Source organism: Balaenoptera acutorostrata, chromosome 19 (genome assembly GCF_949987535.1).
Source record: "Balaenoptera acutorostrata chromosome 19, mBalAcu1.1, whole genome shotgun sequence".
Classification (NCBI taxonomy): Eukaryota; Metazoa; Chordata; class Mammalia; order Artiodactyla; family Balaenopteridae; genus Balaenoptera; species Balaenoptera acutorostrata.
Window position 1 is genome coordinate 61144905 of NC_080082.1, and position 20462 is coordinate 61165366.

General features: G+C 42.7%; 1 protein-coding gene across 2 annotated transcripts; it reads left to right on the forward strand.

Moving 5' to 3' along the window:
• Positions 1–460: 460 nt before the first annotated feature.
• On the forward strand, positions 461–20214 carry ZNF432 (zinc finger protein 432). Of its 2 annotated transcripts, none has more exons than XM_057533526.1 (5): positions 461–565; positions 4769–4956; positions 9978–10104; positions 11818–11913; positions 16172–20214. In XM_057533526.1, exons 2-5 carry the CDS (start codon positions 4942–4944, stop codon positions 17890–17892), a joined length of 1959 nt encoding a protein of 652 aa, XP_057389509.1. In that variant the 5' UTR covers positions 461–565; positions 4769–4941; the 3' UTR covers positions 17893–20214. The 2 variants fall into 2 exon arrangements, with proteins under 2 accessions (XP_057389509.1, XP_057389510.1); XM_057533527.1 differs by lacking the exon at positions 461–565 and adding an exon at positions 3075–3214.
• Positions 20215–20462: the final 248 nt, after the last annotated feature.

Below are 20462 nucleotides of genomic sequence, written 5' to 3' on the forward strand. Positions count from 1 at the left end.
AAGCATTTTCCTTTAAGGCAAAATCATGGAAATTCTGCAAATTTAAATGTAGTAAAATCAGAACAGAAACTATGAAATAAAGAACCCTGTGGAGTGTAACGGAGACGGGAGATCCTTTCTCTTTATAAAGCATGAGCAAATTCATACTAAAATTGCCTGAAATTGGAAAACTCAGCAGCACTGAGGCTCAGTTCATTAAGCATCAGAGAGATCGCAGAGTTGAGAAATCCCATGTACGCAGTGAATATGGGGAATCCTTCATCAGGAAGTCTCGGCTCACTAAACATCAGAGAATTCACCTGGGAGAGAGACCCCCATGGATGCAGCATACGTGGGAAGGCATATATCACAAAGTCCAGGCTCACCGAACACCAGAAAATCCATACAGAGAGAAACCTTACGTATATGCTAAATGTGGCAAAGCCTTCCTCATTGAATCACGTCTCATTTTACCTCAGAAAACTCAGACTGGAGAGAAACCCTCTATATGTAGATTGTGGAAATGGTTTCATCCCGAAGGTCAGTTTCATTGTACATTGGAACAAAGTATAGGAGATGAAAAGAGGTAAGATCCCCTTGGGAGGTACTCAAGAAGAAACCTTGTATTTATTTGTTCACAGGCTTATCACCTTTGAGAGTTACCATCACTTCAAAGATTCCATCCCCTCTGTGACCTGCTCAATTAGACATGTGATTTTCCTTATCTTTTTCATTCCTTCTTACTCTTATGAGCGGGGCTCTTATCCCCTCTTCTTATCCAGAGTCTTTCCCTTGATCTATTAAACATATCCTGCTAAAAAAAACTTGAGTCCTGCTTAAAGAACAAGAAATGGAAATTTGCTATGCAGTAGCTGTCCTACATTTCCATCACAAACCCTGGATTATCGGGTAAATTTACTTCAACATAATATTTTTAAGCACCTAAACTTGGCCATCTAATATTTATTCAATCCTGTAATGTAGTCATTAGATCACTGAGAACAGGAAAATTTCATGATTGATTTGCGTTTTACAAGAATCACCTTGCCTGTTCTATGAAGTGAGATCACATGGGTCAAGGAAATAAGCAGGGACAATTCTAGTATCTCAGGTGAGAGATTGGGCCAGCATGGTAATGATGGTCCAGTGAGAGAAAATGAAACTGACTTCCTGCTTTGATCTTTCGTTATATGACTTTTATCAGGTGCTTTCTGAGACTTATAAGGTCCTATCGGGTTGAATGTAATTGAAGAAAGTAAGTGAACCTTGCATCTGTGCACAGCCTGTGTTCTCAAGATCTGTTTCCCCTGGGTGAATGAGCGTTCTAGCTCAGGGCTGGGATGAAAGGAGGAAGGGAATATGAGCTGGAGCAGGGCTAGAAATGGGTAGCAGGCCTGTAATGGCTGGCAAAGACTTCTTGGTGACCTGATGAAGATGCATAGGACTGTGCGAAAACCAGTCCTTTGAGGTCATTTTATTTTTTGCACACGAATGTTCATAGAAGTTGCACTGACAGTATCCAAAAAACTGGAAACAATGCAAAGGTCCACCAAGTGGTGAATGATTAAATTTTGGAATATTCAACAATGAATACTAAAGCAACAAAAAAGGAACGAACTATTATTATTATTATTATTTTTTTATTAATTTGGCCCTGCTTGCATTTTTTTTTTTTTAATTTTATTTATTTATTTATTTTTGGCTGTGTTGGGTCTTCGTTTCTGCGCGAGGGCTTTCTCCAGTTGTGGCAAGCGGGGGCCACTCTTCATCGCGGTGCGCGGGCCTCTCACAATCGCGGCCTCTCTTGTTGCGGAGCACAGCCTCCAGACGCGCAGGCTCAGTAACTGTGGCTCACGGGCCCAGTTGCTCCGCGGCATGTGGGATCCTCCCAGATCAGGGCTCGAACCCGTGTCCCCTGCATTGGCAGGCAGATTCTCAACCACTGCGCCACCAGGGAAGCCCCGAACTATTATTGATACTTTAAAAATGATGAATTTCAGGACTTCCCTGGTGGCACAGTGGATAAGACTCCGCCCTCCCAATACAAGGGGCCCGGGTTCCATCCCTGGTCAGGGGACTAGATCCCACATGCATGCCACAACTAAGAGTTCACATGCCACAACTAAGGAGCCCGCCTGCCGCAACTAAGGAGCCTGAGAGCAACAACCAAATAAATATATTTTTTTTTAAAATGATGAATTTCAAAACAGTCGTGCTATGTGAAAGAAGCCAGCACAGACACTACTAATGTTATGAAAAGAAGGCAGACTAATCTGTAGTGACAGAAGGCGGTCCAGTGCTGCCCAGGATGTAGCAGGTTTTGCATTTGGGCTGGGTAAGGAGCACGGTTAGGAAGAGGCTCACACCAACCACCGTTTCCGCTCACTTTGTGATCCCTGCATCCCCCGTACTGTCACTTTTCCAAACCTTGGTCTTCCCCAAACACTTCCATCTGCCAGTTCCACGCCGAGCTCCGCAGACAGCATTTGCCCCGCAGTACGGACACCGAATCTCCTCTAAGATGGCCGCGTCCACGGTGCTCCTGCCCAACGGCGCAAACCCGAAACGGCTACAGCGCGCCGCCAGGTTTTTTTTTGCCAAGCACGCTTAAGTTTTCATACGGCCTCTAAATCTTTTCGCAATTAAACCAGTTATCGAGGTGTCCAGAAGCAATTTTAATTTCCCACGGACGAGGGACGTCACATTTGCCGAGACGTCACAATTTGCCGAGACGTCACAGCCGTAACAGCCGCTCAGAATGTACGGCCTGCGCCCTTTCGGTCTTGATGGGCTCCGGCCTTTGAAAAACTGGCGCCGTTCACCGTCCACAAGCGGGCCCTGTCCATTCAGACGAATTTACCCCCACGTCACGTTTGCTTTGTATGAGCTCGAGCCTCTTAAAATCTCCCCATTTTCCTTTAAGGGGCTGAGGTACCAGGAAACAGGAGAGCTTTCAGCCGTGGTCTCTCAGCGGCCGCCACGCCTTCTGTACGTCAGGTGCGCAAAGATGGCGACGCCAGCGCGCCGAGGCGGTGGTGGCGGCGCGGACGTATTACCTAATAAGGAAAAGCCGGAAACCGCCAATCCGTTCCCCATAGAAACGCGGTACAAAAGCGGCTGACCCTTGTCGGTTGGTCTCGGGAGAGGGGGCTGGGCGAGGGGACCAGAAGTAAAAGAAGTTTGGGGGCTAAAGTGAGGCCCTGAAGAGGTCGCTGCAGGTTCAGGAGAGAACCAGGTGGGTGTGTGGGTCTGGCTGCAGAAAAGGCGGGGATGGGGCGGTCTGTCGGCCTTTAGGTGGGCTGTGGCTCCTTTGAGTCTGGGAAGGTAGCGCGAGGGCGGATGGTGGTTTTGTTTTGTTTTTGAAGGGAGCGTGGAGGAGTCAGTACAATCTCTATGATCGGGGTGTCTTTGGGGTCAATCATGGGGGGCTCTGGTGGTCAGCGATTAAAGGTCTGAACAGATTAACTACCGAGAGTCCTGAGGTCAGGGTTTAAGGTCTTCGGGGGTGATTGACAGCTGGTGGCGTGGGGTTCGTCAATGAATGCGGAGACTTGTTCGGGTTCTCGGATAATTTGGAGCTCAAAGGTCGAGGAACCGTTAAGGGAGGTCAGTGTACGTGTGTATCTGACCTGGTTTGGTATTAATCCGGTGGGGTAATGGTCACCGTCTTTCGTGCAGGGATGTGTGACAGCCGAAGGCTCGGAGGCTCAGGAGCCCTGGTAGGTGCGTGTGTTGAGCCCAGACTTTGGCTGCTGGGACAGACTTGGTGAACGTTAGTTAACATTCCCTGAAAGCTTCAGGTCCAAGTCCCCGCCCCACCACAAATTTTCTAATCCCTTTTAGCTCTCTACAGCACCCCTTCCTTTTGAACCCGAAGAAATGAAAGTTTGGGGGAAGAAAAATTCAGCATATTTCAATTTAGTTATCTTTTTTTTTTTAATTTTTTTAAATTTATTTATTTATTTATGGCTGTGTTGGGTCTTCGTTTCTGTGCGAGGGCTTTCTCTAGTTGTGGCAAGTGGGGGCCACTCTTCATCGCGGTGCGCGGGCCTCTCACTATCGCTGCCTCTCTTGTTGCGGAGCACAGGCTCCAGACGCGCAGGCTCAGTAGTTGTGGCTCACGGGCCCAGCTGCTCTGCGGCATGTGGGAGCTTCCCAGACCAGGGCTCGAACCCGTGTGCCCTGCATTGACAGGCACATTCTCAACCACTGCGCCACCAGGGAAGACCTCAATTTAGTAATCTTTTAATTTAAGTTTTGTTTTTATCATTCCTCCTGCAGGTTGACTGCATATTTCATTTCAGGTTCTATATCTGAATATTTAAAGGCTGCTCCTTTCCCAGTATTTATAATTTTTGAATTGTTTTTAAAATTTGTATTTATGGCTCATGTTCCTTTTCTCTCTCTTCTTTTTTTGATGTGTTCATTGTCCCTCATATTAAAATGTGTATGTAAACAGGGGATATGAAGACTTTTAAAGAGGCTTGAGGGCATCAAAGTTTAAAGGAAGAATTTACAGTTTCTCACTGCCCAGATGACCTCATTTCTATACTTGTCTGAAAATTACCTGCTACTGAAATATAGTACTGTGCTGATTCTCCTTTGCCACTTTCCCTTTCAAATTCATGCTACTTCCATATATTCAGTGAGTTAGGTTTCATTGGCCCAAGGTGTGAAATTCTCTGGGGAATCAAATGAAGAGACAGAAATACTGGGGACCACGTGTTAAGGTGAGTGCACAGGAAGAAGGAATATAATTCCAGAAGTAATTTTGCTTTTCAACCCACAGGTGCTAACAAGAGACAAGATATGAATGAAGAAAGAGGAGTTTCCAGGACCTAGATATTGTTATTTCTGGGGATACTTTGGCGACTGTTATATCTAACTAGAAATTTCGGTATATCCAGAAGAGACAAAGACAGAGCCTCTGCGTTGCCAGCTATTTTCAGAGAACAGAAGAAAATGATCCAGGCCCAGGTGACTCATGTCTTGTTTTATTCTCTCCTTTATTCCTTAATGGATTTGTAGACGCCTGTAAAAAAAAAAAAAAAAATCAGTTCAGTATCTAGAGAGAAATAAACTTTGAAGATAAACTCCAACGCCATGGCAAAGTAGGATCAAGAACATAGTGTTTATATGATTCCTAGTAAATGACTAGTGTTGGAACATAATGTGTAACTGTTACTGACTCTGTGTGTGCACCTGTAGATGTGTGCCTATTTATAAATGCATGTGGGTTCATGTACATATCTGTGTACATAAATACGTCTGTTATGTTTTGTGCATCAGTGGAATTATACTCTAAAGAACATCCCTTTGGCCTAAGATGGTATAATTTAAGCATCTAATAGAATAATGACTGCAATGGTTTTGTGAATATTAGCTGTATAAAATTCCATTCGTCTATAATTGTACTCAAAGAAATGAGTCAAACTATGTGAAGCATTTAGGTGAGTGTCTGTTACCAAAAGTCGGGTCTGGCTGCTCGCTGCTTGAAAGCCAATAACTCGAGAGGCAAGGTTGGCGGAAAGGAAAGTTTGTTTTATTCCAGAGGCTGGCAACTGGGGGAAGAGGGTGGACTCATGTCCAAAGGCCAACTCCCCACTGCCAGTCAGTGGGCCAGAGCTTTTAAAGGGGAGTTTCAGGGCTGTATAGGCAGAGGGAGGGGGCTATATGCAGAAACAGCATGGTCAGCTCTGGCAGTCATCTTGAAATCGGTCACGCCATGGTCTGATCGGCGTCATCTTGATTGTGTTCAGTACAGTTAATCTTTAGTTCCACGGTTGGTTTGTTCCCATTTCCTTGAAGCCAGTTCTTAGAATTTTGGCAGCTTATGTCATGGCTACAGTCTGGTTATCATGTAGTTAACTTCTTCCAACTGGTGAGGGTTTCAGTATCTACAAAACAGCTCAAAGGATATGGCTCAGAATATTATCTGTACCCCTGGAAGAGGAACTAAAGGTCCTTGACTTTGTTTAATGACTAAACTATTCTTATTTGGTCTTGTTGGACTGTTTCCTTTGTGTCTGCATTTTCTCACTTCTCTGATTAAATTTATTCTTTAAAGTTTTTCTGCAGACAAAAGGCAGGCTGAGGACATGGTGGTGTGTGGTGTGTGTGTGTGTGTCTATCTGTCCTGGGGAGGCCCCATTGGGTCCTGCTCCATTTCATGCCTGCTACATAGTAAGTGATGTGTGAGATCATCCATGCCTTAAATCTTTGCCAGTACTTAATAATAGGACATTATCAAATTGTATAATTTCATCAATCTGAATGGTCCAATGTTTATTCTTTTACCTTATTTTGCATTTATCTCATCATAGGTGAGGTTGAAATCCATCTTGTATATTTATTGGCCAGTTGGATTCTTTTTCTCTTGTGATATGCCTGTCCTTATCATTTTTACATTAACAAAATGATTTTTTTTCTTACTGATTAATAGGAGTCATGCCTATCCACTACATATTGATTCTTTCTTTTGTTTATAAAAAATATTTTCCCAGCTTGTCACTTTTCTTTCAGCTTTATCCACGATAACTTTTTCAATGCAGACGTTTTAATTTTTCCTCTTATAAAGCTTGCTACTTATTTTCTTTTATGGTTTTTGGTTTGTGACATGAACATAATTCATATTTGTCTCTATTCCTTTCACAGATTCTTTTGTTTTATGGCTAGGACTCTAAACAGGAGAAAAACTATTTTTGAGTGTGAAATTAGGTAGGAACCTAAGTTTTCATTTTTCCAAATGCATCTACATCTCACGTGAAAAAATTCAGAAGGTGGTAAGATCAGCAGTGTTAAGAATTTGCCGCCTCTTTTAAGAAAGAAAAAGAAAAGAATTTGCTCAACCAGGTAACTCTCTTCTCTATGATGTAATCTCTGCAAGAACACAGGGATAGATTATCCCATCAGATTTCCCCTCATCTGGCAGCTCGGTTGACAAGCAGGTCTCATTGCATTCCCTGGTGGCATTTGGGCCTAGGCTGCATGGCCACAGGATCAGGACATTGAAGACTTCCCACACTGCTGAACTGTTGTTATCCAGAGCACTTCTAACACCAAATGTGTGGGTATTTTCCTCACACCTCCTAATTCTATGACTCTCCAGACACCAATTGGGTGTCCTACAATTCAACTCAGTCCTGCCACTAACTACCTGGAGTTAGCGTCAGATCCCACAAGGTAAGAGCTCAGTCCCACAAGACTGCCCCCACTTTAGGTTCCTGTCAAGAGTCCCAGGCTGTTACCTAAGCTTCTGATAACCAGCTCTAAATCCGGGGGTACCCACAACCCCCTGCTCAGGTTTGGTAATTCACTAGAATGACTCACAGAACTCAGGAAAGCTCTTTATGTACATTCACTGGTTTATTCTAAAGGCTACAACTCAGGAATAGCCAGATGGAAGAGATGCATAGTGCGAGGCGTGGGGGAAGGGGCGCGGAAGTTCCTCCCTGGGGGCACCAGCCCGCCAGCACCTCTATGTGTTCACCAACCCGGAAGCTCTCTGAACCTGATGTTTTAGGGGTTTTTATGGTGGTTTTCTGATATAGGCACAAATTGATTAAATCACTGGCTATTGGGGACTGAACTCAACCCCCAATGCCAGTTCCCTCCCTGGAGGTTGGGGGTCTTTCTGGGGACCAGGCACCAGTCATCTCATGAGCACACAAAAGATACTCTTATCACCCTAGAGAGCCCACGGTTTTTTGGAACTGTGTTCCAGGAACCAGGGGCAAAGACCAAATATATATTCATCACAACATTTTTCTGGCTTCTGTCGTTTTCATTTCATCAACTTTGTCTTTCTTTTGATGGTAATGAGTGTTTTCTTTTTTCTTTCTTTTTTTAATCCTTTCCTCATCACTTCTTTTTTTTTTTTAATTTATTTTAGGCTGCATCGGGTCTTCGTTGCTGCGCGTGGGCTTTCTCTAGTTGTGGCGAGTGGGGGCTACTCTTCGTTGTGGTGCACGGGCTTCTCATTGCAGTGGCTTCTCTTGTTGTGGAGCACGGGCTCTAGGTGTGCAGGCTTCAGTAGTTGTGGCACGTGGGCTCAGTAGTTGTGGCTCGCGGGCTCTAGAGCGTGGGCTCAGTAGTTGTGGCTCACGGGCTTAGTTGCTCCACGACATGTGGGATCTTCCTGGACCAGGGTTTGAACCCGTGTCCCCTGCATTGGCAGGCGGATTCTTAACCACTGTGCCACCAGGGAAGCCCGAGTCTTTTCTTTCTGGTTGGTTTCCGAATCTGACTTTTGCAAGTGATGTTCTATAGTTTCAGTCTCACTCATCTAGAAGCAGATTTCCTGCTTGGCTTTGCTGGCTGGCTGAGTCTGAGTTACAGGATGTTTAATCAGTTCTAAAATTTTCTTAATTCCTGAGATTTTCATATCGCTTCTCTGTTGCTCTATAATCTCTTTCAAAAACTATGTAGAGGCCTATGTTAGACCTCACTGTATTCTCCATATTTAGTAAACTCTCCTTTATATTTTCTATCTCTTTCTGTGTCTGCTTCATCTTTAGTTATTTTTTTAAAATGCGTATTCCAGTTCACTCGTTATATTTTCAGTGTATCTAATATGATGTTAGCCTTTTGTGAAATAATAAGAAATATACACATTGGTCTCTGCCCCTAGTTCCTGACATAGAGCTCCTAAAACCCTTATAAATAGGGGTGCTCTGAGAATCTTCTGGTCTTTGACCCCAATTCCTAGCACAGAGCCCCTAAAATCCTTGTAATTTCCTAAATAATAAGAGTACTATGAAAAAAAAAAGAGTACTACGAGCTCCCATATGACATCACTTATATGTGGAATCTAAAATATGACACAAGTGAACTTCTCTACAAAACAGAAACAGAATCACAGACATAGAGAACAGACTTATGGTTTCCAAGGCAGACTGGGGGTGTTGGAGGGATGAAGTAGGAGTGTGGGGTTAGCAGATGCAAACTATTCTATTTAGAATGGATAAACAACAAGGTCCTACTGTGTAGCACAGGGAACTATATTCAGTATCCTGTGATAAACCATAATGGAAAAGAATATGCAAAAGAATATATATATAACTGAATCACTTTGCTGTACAGCAGAAATTAACACGACATTGTAAATCAACTATATTTCAATAAAAGTTTTTTAAAAAGAGTACCAAGAGCATATTTTGTTGTAAAATTTGGTCTTTGATCCTGGTTTCTGATACAGAGTTCCAAAATCCCTTGGAATTTCCTGGGTGATAGGAGTGCCTTTCTTTCTAATGAGGCAACACTTGAAGGGCTCCTGGATGGGACCTGGTCACCAGAAAGACCAAGCCATGATCAGAAGCTTGGAACCTTCTATCCCATTCCCCATTATCCACAGAAGAGGGAGGGGCTAGAAATAGAGTTAATGATCAATCACACCTACATGATGAAGCCTCCATAAAAATCCCAAAGGTATGGGGTTTAGAGAGCTTCTGGGTTGGTGAACACATGGAGGTGCTGGAGGGGCACCAGGAGAGGGCACGGAAACTCCAAGCTCCTTTCCACATAGCTTGCCTTGTGCAGCTCTTGCGTCTGGATGAAATCTGTATCCTTTATCATATGCTTTTGTAATAAACTGGTGAACAGTAAATAAACTGTTTTCCCAAGCTCTCTGGGCTGCTCCAGCAAATTAATCAAACCCAAGGAGGGGGTCACTGGAACCTCCAATCTATAGCTGGTTAGTCAGGAGCGCAGGTGACAACCTGGACTTGCATTTGGCATCTAGAGTGGGGTGGAGGTGGGGTCTCATGGGACTGGACTCTTACCCTGTGGCATCTGATGCTCTCTTCAGGTCGATCATGTCAGAATTGAATTGTAGGACACACAGCTGGTGTCAGAGAATTGCCTAGTGATGTGTTTAAAAAGACGTACACATCGGAATTGGTGTCAAAATCATAGTAATATGAGCAGGACAGCTTCCTTTATATTCCTTATGAGTCAGTCAAAGAGAAACACTCGCATTAAACAGGACTCTGTTATTACAGGAAACCCTGTCATTCAAGGATGTGGCCGTGGACTTCACGTGGGAGGAGTGGCAGCTCCTGGCCCCTCCTCAGAAGGACCTGTACCGGGACGTGATGCTGGAGAACTATAGCAACCTGCTGTCCGTGGGTGAGGACGGCTCCCCTGGGTCCCTCAGAGGGTCTCCAGTCAGTGGCCTTTCCTTCCTCAGCTGCTTATACTTCGAAGTCACTGCAGTGCCCTAATGGCAGATTCTCAGTGCCTCCTCTGGCTCCTGATAAAAGGGTGTATACAATATGCCATGAGTTGTTTTTACTACCAACACAGCTAACACCAAATGTGTGGGGTTTTTTCTATCCCCAAAACCAATTCTCCTACTCTCCAGGTATGGACTGGGTGTCCTGAAACTCAATCCTTTTCTAACACTAACCACCCAGAGTCAGCATCAGATCCCACAGGCTTACGGACTCAGTCCCGCAGGACTGCCCTCACTTCAGACGCTAGTCGAACGTATTGGGTACCCAGGGTGCCCACACCTCTGTCCGACTTGACCTTAAATTGGGCATTCCCACTCCCCATCCCTCAGGTTTGGTAATTTGCTAGAACGGCTCACAGGACTCAGGAAAGCACTTTGCTTACCATTACCAGTTTATTATAAAGGATAATAGCCAAATGGAAGAGATGCCCAGGGTGAGGTATGGGGGAAGGAGTGTGGGCCTTCCATGCCCGCCCCAAGTGTGTCACCTTGATGTGATCACCAACCCGGAAGCTCCCCCAACCTGGTATTTTAGGAGTTTTTGTGGCGATTTCATTGTGTAAGCGTGATTTCTTAAGTCATTTGCCATGGGTGATTAACTCAGTCTCCAGCCCCTTCCCTCCCCATGGAGGGGTTAGGGAGTTAGAGCTGAAATTTCCAACCTTCTACTCATGCCTTGGTCTTTCTGGCAGCCAGCCTCCACCCTGAAGCTCTCTAGGGACCCCCAGCCACCAGTCATCTCATTAGCAAACAGAAGACAGCCATCACTCTGGACACCAAGGGTGCTAGAAGTTCTTGTGTCAGGAACTGGAACTTAAACCAAGTGCTGTAACAGAATAGGTTCCTGCCAGCCCGTCACATAGGAAATTACAAGGGCTTTATTTTATTTTTATTATTTATTTATTTATTTAAAAATTTTATTTATTTTTGTTTGCGTTGGGTCTTTGTTGCTGCATGCGGGCTTTTCTCTAGTTGCGGCAAGCGGGGGCTACTCTTCATTATGGTGCGTGGGCTTCTCATTGCGGTGGCTTCTCTTGTTTTGGAGCACGGGCTCTAGGCACGCGGGCTTAGTAGTTGCCCCACGTGGGCTCTAGGGCACACGGGCTTCAGTAGTTGCGGCTCGTGGGCTCTAGAGTGTGGGCTCTAGAGTGCAGGCTCAGTAGTTGTGGCATGTGGGCTTAGTTGCTCCACAGCATGTGGGATCTTCCAGGACCAGGGCTCGAACCCGTGTCCCCTGCATTGGCAGGTGGATTCTTAACCACTGCGCCACCAGGGAAGTCCCTATTTTTATTTTTTGGCTGTGCCACACGCCATCTTAGTTCCCTGACCAGGGATCAAACACACGCCCCCTGCAGTGGAAGCACAGAGTCTTAACCACTGGACCGCCAGGGAAGTCCCCACAAGGGCTTTAGAAGCTCTGTGCCAGGAACTGGGTGCGGAGACCAAATATATATTATTATATCACAATATCCCACGAGTCTCTCCTGAGTGAAAAGCCTCCGCTTGGCAGATGTGAAAACCGGTCCCTCAAATGTAACATTCTCCCATCCCAACAGACCCCAGCCCAATTCAGTGGGTCTCAGTCTTCTGTCGTTTCCCATGAACAGGGTATCGGGTCAGCAAACCAGATGCACTGTCCAAGTTGGAACGAGGGGAAGAACCATGGACAATAGAAGATGAAATCCACAGTCAAACCTGTCCAGGTGAGTGAGGACCACCTGGGTAAATGCAGACATCATAGTCAGTGCGAGAAGGCTGGGAGGGCGTCTGAGGATACCGTGCCTCCGTGTATCTCTTTCCCCATAAAAGAACTTTCAGGTCTTGAGAGGTAAATATACCCCTTTTTTTCTCTTCTGAGATCTGTTCCTTGCTGATTTTATTTTACATCTTGATTTTTGTTTGTTTGCCTCGTTTTCTTCTTCCTTGGATTCTGTAACCCTCTCCTTTGAACCCTGTCACAAATCCCTTCCACCTCTCTGGCTATGAAATTCCAGGCCTTGCTCCAAGGAGAGATCTTTGAATTCATCACTGTTTTCTGACTACCGCACTCTCCTGCCCCCCACCCCCACCACCATTCTGAGGTTCTTCAAAGGTATTGCTTTCCATTTTCTCAAAATTTTCCTTCAGTCTCATGAATTAAGCTCTATCTGTTTTCTGGCTGAGACTCCAAATTGCTATCTCCCTTACTATTGTCTATATTGCTATACTTTGAGTTCTAGATGTTCTAGATCTTTTACTGGTCTAAGATTTCTGAGTTCCTGCATGAGGAATAGGAATCATCTTCTCTCCACAAAAAAACCCTGTCCACCATCCTATTTTAATGTTAGATTCTCTTTTAATACTGCACAGCTTACCCTGTCCATGCTGGTATTATCTTGAATGTTATTCTCCGCCTATGGAGTTCTCATCTTAGAGGTCTCTGTTGTTGACTGTTTTAACTAGAAAAGACTGTTTTACATCTACATCAGTTCTGCCTAAGTCGCAGTTTATGTCTCCTTCAGTTTACTTCCTTCATACATTTGCTATTTCTGATTTTCCTTTGGCTCATCATAGGTGTTAGCATTGTATTCATTTCCCTAAATCATTTGTTTTTCCCATTATACTCTTGTTTTTTTTTAACAGCTTTACTGAGGTAATTCACATATGCTACAATTTGCCAACTTAAAGCATACAATTCACTGTTTTGTAGTATATTAAGAGAGTTATGTAACCATCACCAACAGCAACTTTGGAAGATTTTCATCACTTTATAAAAGTTTCCTCCTAAGCCCTCAGCCCTAGGCGAGCACTAATCTACTTTCTATCTCTGTAGATTTGCCTGTTCTGGATATTTAATATAAATAGAATCATAAACTATGTGGTCTATTGTGAAAGACTTCTTTCATTTATCATAATGTTTTTGAAATTCTTCCATAGAAGTTCTAACATGTATCTGTAATTCATTCCTTTTTATTGCCAAATAATATTCCATTGTATGGATATACCACATTTTATTTACTCATTTATCTATTGATGGACATTTGGGTGGTATCCACTTTTTGGCTTTTTTGAATTATGCTGCTATGAACACTCATGTACAACTTTTTTGTGAACGTATGTTTTCATTTTTCTTTGGTATATATCTAGGAGTGGAATTCTTGGGTCATATGGACTCTTGGAAGGGTCCAAATGTGGTGCTTCCAGACTCATGGTCTGCATTATGTCCTCCCAGCCATGATGTGTGATAATACACAGAGTACTACCAACCAAAGGCTCAGCCTTTGGTATCCAGAGTTTTCATTGGGATTCAATCACATATTTCCCACATGGAAATATGTCTTTTGCCCCTCCAGAAGTCAGGCTAATACCTATAGTCTCCATTTCCTCCAAAGGTTGTAACTGATATGGTGTGGCCCAAAGCCCATGTCATAAATCACATTGTTAGACTGTCTGGTGGCCAAAGCCACCAGGCAAACAAAGACACTCCTATCAGGCAGGACATTCCAGGGGCCTAGAGATCACCTCCCAATAGCCAAGGGCAAGGGCCAGACCTCTCTTAGGGTGAGGTTCAGTCTTCACTGAAGGTAACTGTACAAATGGACAATAAAGGGATTCCTTTAGAAAAACAGAGGAAATAGAGCTTATAGTAATACAGTCAGAGTGGGAATGACAGCATGATATGTACAAGGTGTATCTACATTTTGAATTAGGAAGATGATGCCATGAGTTAGGAATGAAGGCATGAAATAAGAAATGTGCAAGCCCTTGGGATTGACTATCAAAAGAGTGGCCTGAAGTCAGGCAAATGAAAGCCAGTGTTAGAAGGTCTCTTCAGGAGGAGGAGTGGAGTGGAAACATGAATCCATGGAATATTCACGGTGATGTATACTTTTCTTGCCAGGATGACTGTTTGGATTTGCTACGTGAGTAATTGAGGTAGCATAGTGGAGGGTTGGTAGGTTTTGTATTTTTATAGCTCTAGGCTGTCTTACCTTTCACCTGGTGGCAGTAGGATAGCAATAATAAGGAACAGTCAGATGTTCTTTTAAAAAAAAAACCTGAAGGTAAAGCTGACACAACCTGGTCTTAAAGGAGGAAGTTGGTCCTTTAGTACAACCTGTTGCCAACCTAGATGCAAATGTAGAGTTACTGAAGTAGATGCTGCTGGTGGCAAGTGAAGAGTTTATTAGGGACGTTGACATGGGAAAAATTTGGATACGACTTCTCTACTGAATGCAGAAAGTGATTGAAAAAGGCGACAGTTTCCATATTCCATTAGCTTCCGAGGTGACTACATGGTACACGGCCAGTTGCAAAATTTCCTAACAGTCATTGTTGCCCTGTTTCACTATGAATGGAACATAGGATAATGTGACACAGATAGACTAAAGGTTAGAGTTTTGATTATACGAGTTATCCACTAATATGTTTGATGTTTTTGGAAAGTTAGTTTTGATGGTGGTCTACAGAAGCAAATTTAGGAACAGGATTACAACACAAGAGATTATCTCAGTTTACAGTCCTCTACAGTTACTTGCCAGGTTACAAATACGTTTATTCTATACACCTCAGTATGCATATTTCCCTGATTTCTATAGTCAGAATTTGGATCCTCTAAGTGGGCTTAAAGAATCCCCAAACTCCTGAGTGTTGGAATGTCTAAGACGTTGGTTCTGTACCGTCATCATCTTTCATTCTACATGTCCTCCCAACACATCCAGTCCTCTTTTCTTGAATAGTATGCACATATTATTTCCACATTGTTTCCTCCACTTATACCTCTACCTGGCTTCTTGATTTCTGTACTGCACATCTAATATCATCTCAAAGTTTAGGTTCCACAATGCACACTTTTTTTTCCTACATGTGGATTTCAGTAATCTTCTTCCTCATCACAATTGGAGATGCTTTTACCAAACCATTGGCTCAGGCCATACAGTTAGCAGAGTAATCCTGGGTTCCTCACTTTCAAAGACCACTCTCTGCACTGACCCCATCAGTTAACCTTGCTTTTTCTCTTTTTTTTTTTTTTTTTTAACATTAAAAATTTTTATCTGGCTGTGCGGCATGCGGGATCTTAGTTCCCCGACCAGGGATGGAATCCACACCCTCTGCAGTGGAAGCGCTGGAAGTCCGGAGTCTTAACCACTGGACCGCCAGGGAAGCCCCAACCTTGCCTTTTCTTTATGCAAGTATTCAACATATCCTCATTTCCTCCGCTTGCCACCATCTCCATTGCTCCTTCAAACCACATTTAGCAATCTCCAACTCCCTACTTTTTTTCTTTCCTTCTTTTTTATTTGGGTTTCCCTAACAGGAATTTATGAGAAGTGAAAGTAAGTAAGGCATATTTTATATATCCCAAACGCCAACACAGTGCCTTGCACATGGGAGCCATTCAATGAATAGTTTTGGAGTGAACAAATGCAACCCTCATCATTTTGGATCAGTTGTCTCTTCCACCTCTGTGGTCTTGTGTCTCTTCAAGTTCTGTTCCTCCATACCCTCTCATTTGCTGCTAACAATGACTTGCTTGGCAGTTCCCTGGTGGTCCAGTGGTTAAGACTCCGTGCTTCCGTGCTTTCACTGCTGTGGGCCTGGGTTCGATCCCTACTCAGGGAGCCAAGATCCTGCAAGCTGCACAGTGAGGCCAAAAAAAAAAAAAAAAAAAAAAGACTTGCGTGTATTTTACTACCTCTGCATGTTTTGCAATTTCCTATTTAGAGAGCAGCCAAGTCTACATAGATTGTCAACTGCCTAACCTTATTGGTACATTAATTGCTTTTTTCCTTTTGGTTTGTTTATATTACTGTGTTTTTACCATGTGTAAGAAATAAGGAACATTTATACATGGTGTTTCTTTTATACTATTATCATAGGGTTGCCACTAAGGTGCCATTTTTTTAAGAAAACCAAGGAATTTTTAAAACAATTTTATTCCAAACAATAATAAAAAGGGCTCATTGTTCTCTTCTTTCCTAGAAACTGGCAAAGTTGGTAATCATCTGCAGGGTGACTGGGAAAATCAAAGAATGCTGAAAGGTAGAGAACAATACCAGGAACATAATGCATTTGGAAATCCTGTTCCTCAAAGCAAAAGTCATTTCTCTTTCAGGCAAAATAATGATATGTTTGAGTTCTTTATAAAAACTTTGAAATCACATTTAAGTTTAGTCAGCCAGGGCCAAAGCTATGAAATTAAGAACTCTACTAAATGTAACGGAGATGGGAAATCATTTCTGCATGGTAAGCATGAAGAATTTAATTCTCCAGTTCAATGCCCTGTAAGTGCAAAACCCATCAGTAGTAAGTCCCAAATCATTAAGCACCAAGGAACTCACAACGTAGAGAAAGCCCACATATGCGGTGAATGTGGGAAAGCCTTTGTTAAGAAGTCTCAGCTCACTGACCATCAGAGAGTTCATACAGGAGAGAAACCTTATGGATGCAGTATGTGTGCAAAAGTATTCTCCCGAAAGTCCAGGCTCAATGAACATCAGAGAATTCACAAGAGAGAGAAATCCTTTATATGTGGTGATTGTGCAAAAGTCTTCACCATGAAGAGCCGTCTGATCGAACACCAGCGAACTCACACTGGAGAGAAACCTTACATATGCAGTGACTGTGGAAAAGGCTTCCCAGGGAAGCGTAATCTCATTGTACATCAGCGAAACCATACTGGAGAGAAATGCTACGTATGTAGTGAATGCGGAAAAGGCTTCACTGGGAAGAGCATGCTTACTATACACCAGCGAACTCATACAGGAGAGAAACCCTACATCTGCAGTGAATGTGGGAAAGGCTTTACCACAAAGCACTATGTCATCATACACCAACGAAACCATACAGGAGAGAAACCCTACATATGCAATGAATGTGGGAAAGGTTTCACCATGAAGAGTCGTCTGATTGAACATCAGCGAACTCATACAGGAGAGAAGCCATATGTGTGCAATGAATGTGGAAAAGGGTTTCCCAGGAAGAGTAATCTGATTGTACATCAGAGAAATCATACAGTAGAGAAATCCTACGTATGTGATGAATGTGGAAAAGGCTTCACTGTGAAGAGCATGCTCATCATACATCAACGAACTCACACTGGAGAGAAACCCTACATCTGCAGTGAATGTGGGAAAGGCTTCCCGTTGAAGAGTCGGCTGGTTGTGCATCAGCGAACGCATACGGGTGAGAAACCTTATAGATGCAGCGAATGTGGGAAAGGCTTCATCGTGAATAGTGGACTGATGTTACATCAGCGAACTCACACTGGAGAGAAGCCCTATATATGCAATAAATGTGGAAAAGGTTTTGCCTTTAAGAGCAATCTCGTGGTACATCAGCGAACTCATACTGGAGAGAAACCCTTTACGTGCAATGAGTGCGGAAAAGGCTTCACAATGAAACGCTATCTCATTGTACACCAGCAAATTCATATGGGAGAGAAGTCCTATATATGCAGCGAATGTGGAAAAGGTTTTGTCATGGAAACAGAGCTCATTTTACATCAGCAAATTCATACTGGAGAGAAACCTTATGCCTGCAATGAATGTGGCAGAGGCTTCACTGTGAAAAGCCGTCTAGTCGTTCATCAGCGAACTCATACAGGAGAGAAACCTTTTGTATGCAGTGAATGTGGAAAAGGCTTCTCCTCAAAGAGGAATCTCATTGTACATCAGAGAACTCATAATGGAAACAAACCTTAACAAAGCAATGAATATGGTCACACCTACAGGAAGAAAATATGCCTTGTCCAACATCAGAGGGTTTCACACAGGATAAACTACCTTTATATGTACTGACTGTGGAAAATCCTATTCATAATTGGTATTGGTCTCATTACCCACCAGAAAATTTACACAGGAGACAAACTGTATGTATGCAATTAATGTGAGAAAGCCTTCAACACAAATTCAGCACCTGTTGTACATCAGAGAACTCATAAAAGAGAGAGACTCTGTGGATTCAGCAATTGGGGGTAACCTTTCTCTCATCTGTCAAGCCTTGTTAATACACACGAGAAACGTATAGGTCAAGGTACATAATCCTTTGCAGTGACTCTGAACTCATTATATACAAGTGAACTTGTTCAGGGTACAAACCATGATAGTTCAGTGAACTCATTAAACATCAGTGTGCTCTACTTGACTATCGTCAGTGTAGATTAGCCTGTTGCTAGATTTCACCCTTGGGAAACTATGGAATTTGCATAGGAGTGAAATTTAATGAATGCAGAGAATGTGCTAGTGCCTTCAGTGATGTTACCTCACACTGTATGTCTAAATTAACATGTAGGAAAAAGCTCTGATACATACAATGCAGAAAAGGCTTCAGGAAACATTTCTAGGTAATTATATGTCTGAAAAGTATATACTAAGATAAATCTTATGAATGGAGAGAATAGGAAAGCCTTCTGTGGGAATAAAAACCCTATCTCATCAGTGATCATAATAGATCACCAGTGAGCTCATTCATAGTAGCAATATGATGATCGTAGAAATAAAACCTCAATAGTTGCCTGATATGCATGCTGGAGAAAAATTTTCAGATGACAATGAATATGGCAGGATTTCAGTGATACATTCTGCCTCATCGCTTCTCATGAATTCATACAGAAATAGAATGGTTTATGAACCCACTAAATGTGGAGTAACTTTAGCAAAATATCAGAGAATACTGAAGGAAAGAAGCCTCATGAAAATGACGTATACTTGAGTTTTCTCTCAGAAATCTAAACTTATTGTACACCTGATGTCCATTTTGGGACACAATACCTTGAACCATATTATCAATGATTCCATAATTTTAAAGTGGGCTCTTCTAAACACTGGTTAAATTTTAATGTTGTATACAATGCAGGAGTGTTCTGTGCCCACCTCATATCATTATATGATTCACTCTTGCATTTCTTAGACTCTAAATTCATCTCTTTCAGTCTATGTATTTCAAAAGGAAAAGGAATATATTCATATATGTAATTCAACATGTTTGGATGTATTTATCCAAGTTTATAAGTAGCATTAAGTAGTTTACAAAAACACCTTAAAAATGATTTTTCTAAAGTTTGTTTTGAGGACTTCCCTGGTGGTGCAGTGGTTAAGAATCTGCCTGCCAATGCAGGGGACACGGGTTCGAGCCCTGGTCCAGGAAGATCCCACATGCCACGGAGCAACTAAGCCCGGGTGCCACAGGTACAGAGCCTGTGCTCTAGAGCTCACGAGCCATAACTACTGAACCCACATGCCACAACTACTGAAGCCCGTGTGCCTAGAGCCCGTGCTCTGCAATAAGAGAAGCCACTGCCTACGCACCTCAACAAAGAGTAGCCCCCACTCGCTGCAACTAGAGAAAGCCCGCACGCAGCAACGAAGACCCAACGCAGCCAAAAATAAAGAAATTAAATAAATAAATTTTTAAAATTTGTTTTGAAATAGTTATAGACTTACAAGAAATTACAAAATATACAAAGTTCCCGAATACCCTTACTCAGCTTCTTCAGTGATATTATCTTACATAACCATAATACATCATCAAAACCAATAAAATGACATTGGTATAATACTGTTAAGTAAACTATAGACCTTATTTGGATTTCAATAGTTTTTGTATGCATTAATTTGTATGAGCTTTGTTTTGTTTTTTGATATATAGAGTTCTAAGAAATTTTATCTCATATATAGATTTCTGTAAACCCCACCACAATCGGGATGCAGCATTGTGCCAACACAACATCCTCCTGCTACACTCTCCCCCAACCCTGACCCATGGTGACCACTGATCACACTCCATCACTCCAACTTTGTTATTTTAAGAATCATACAGTGTGTATCCTTTGAGATAGGCTTTATTTCCCTCAGCAAATTGCCCTTAAGATCCATCCAATTTGTTGGGTGTATAAATAGTTTTACTTTTTGTTACTGACTAGTAATCTTTTCTATGGATGTACCATGGGTTTGTTTATCTGTTCGCTGTTGACGGATGTCTGGGTTGTTTCTGGTTTCACTGTTTTGAATAAAAATCTATGAACATCTGTGTACCCAATTTTATGTGAACATAAGAATTTGTTTCTTTGGGATAAATACCCAGGAGTCATATGTATTTGTTACGCTTGTGTTTAACTTTGTAAGAAACTGCCAACTTTTCCAGAGTGGCTGTGCTAATTTACATTCCCACCAGCAGTGTATGAATGCTCTGGCTGTTTCATGTCTTTTCTAGCACTTGGCACTGTCATATTTGATTCCAGCCATCCTATCAGGGGTGTGGTAGTATATAATGA

Coding starts and splice junctions, on each gene's coding strand:
- ZNF432 (XM_057533526.1), top strand. Junction 10,105..11,817: donor TAGCAACCTGCTGTCCGTGG/GTGAGGACGGCT, acceptor TCCCATGAACAG/GGTATCGGGTCAGCAAACCA. Junction 11,914..16,171: donor CCACAGTCAAACCTGTCCAG/GTGAGTGAGGAC, acceptor CTTCTTTCCTAG/AAACTGGCAAAGTTGGTAAT.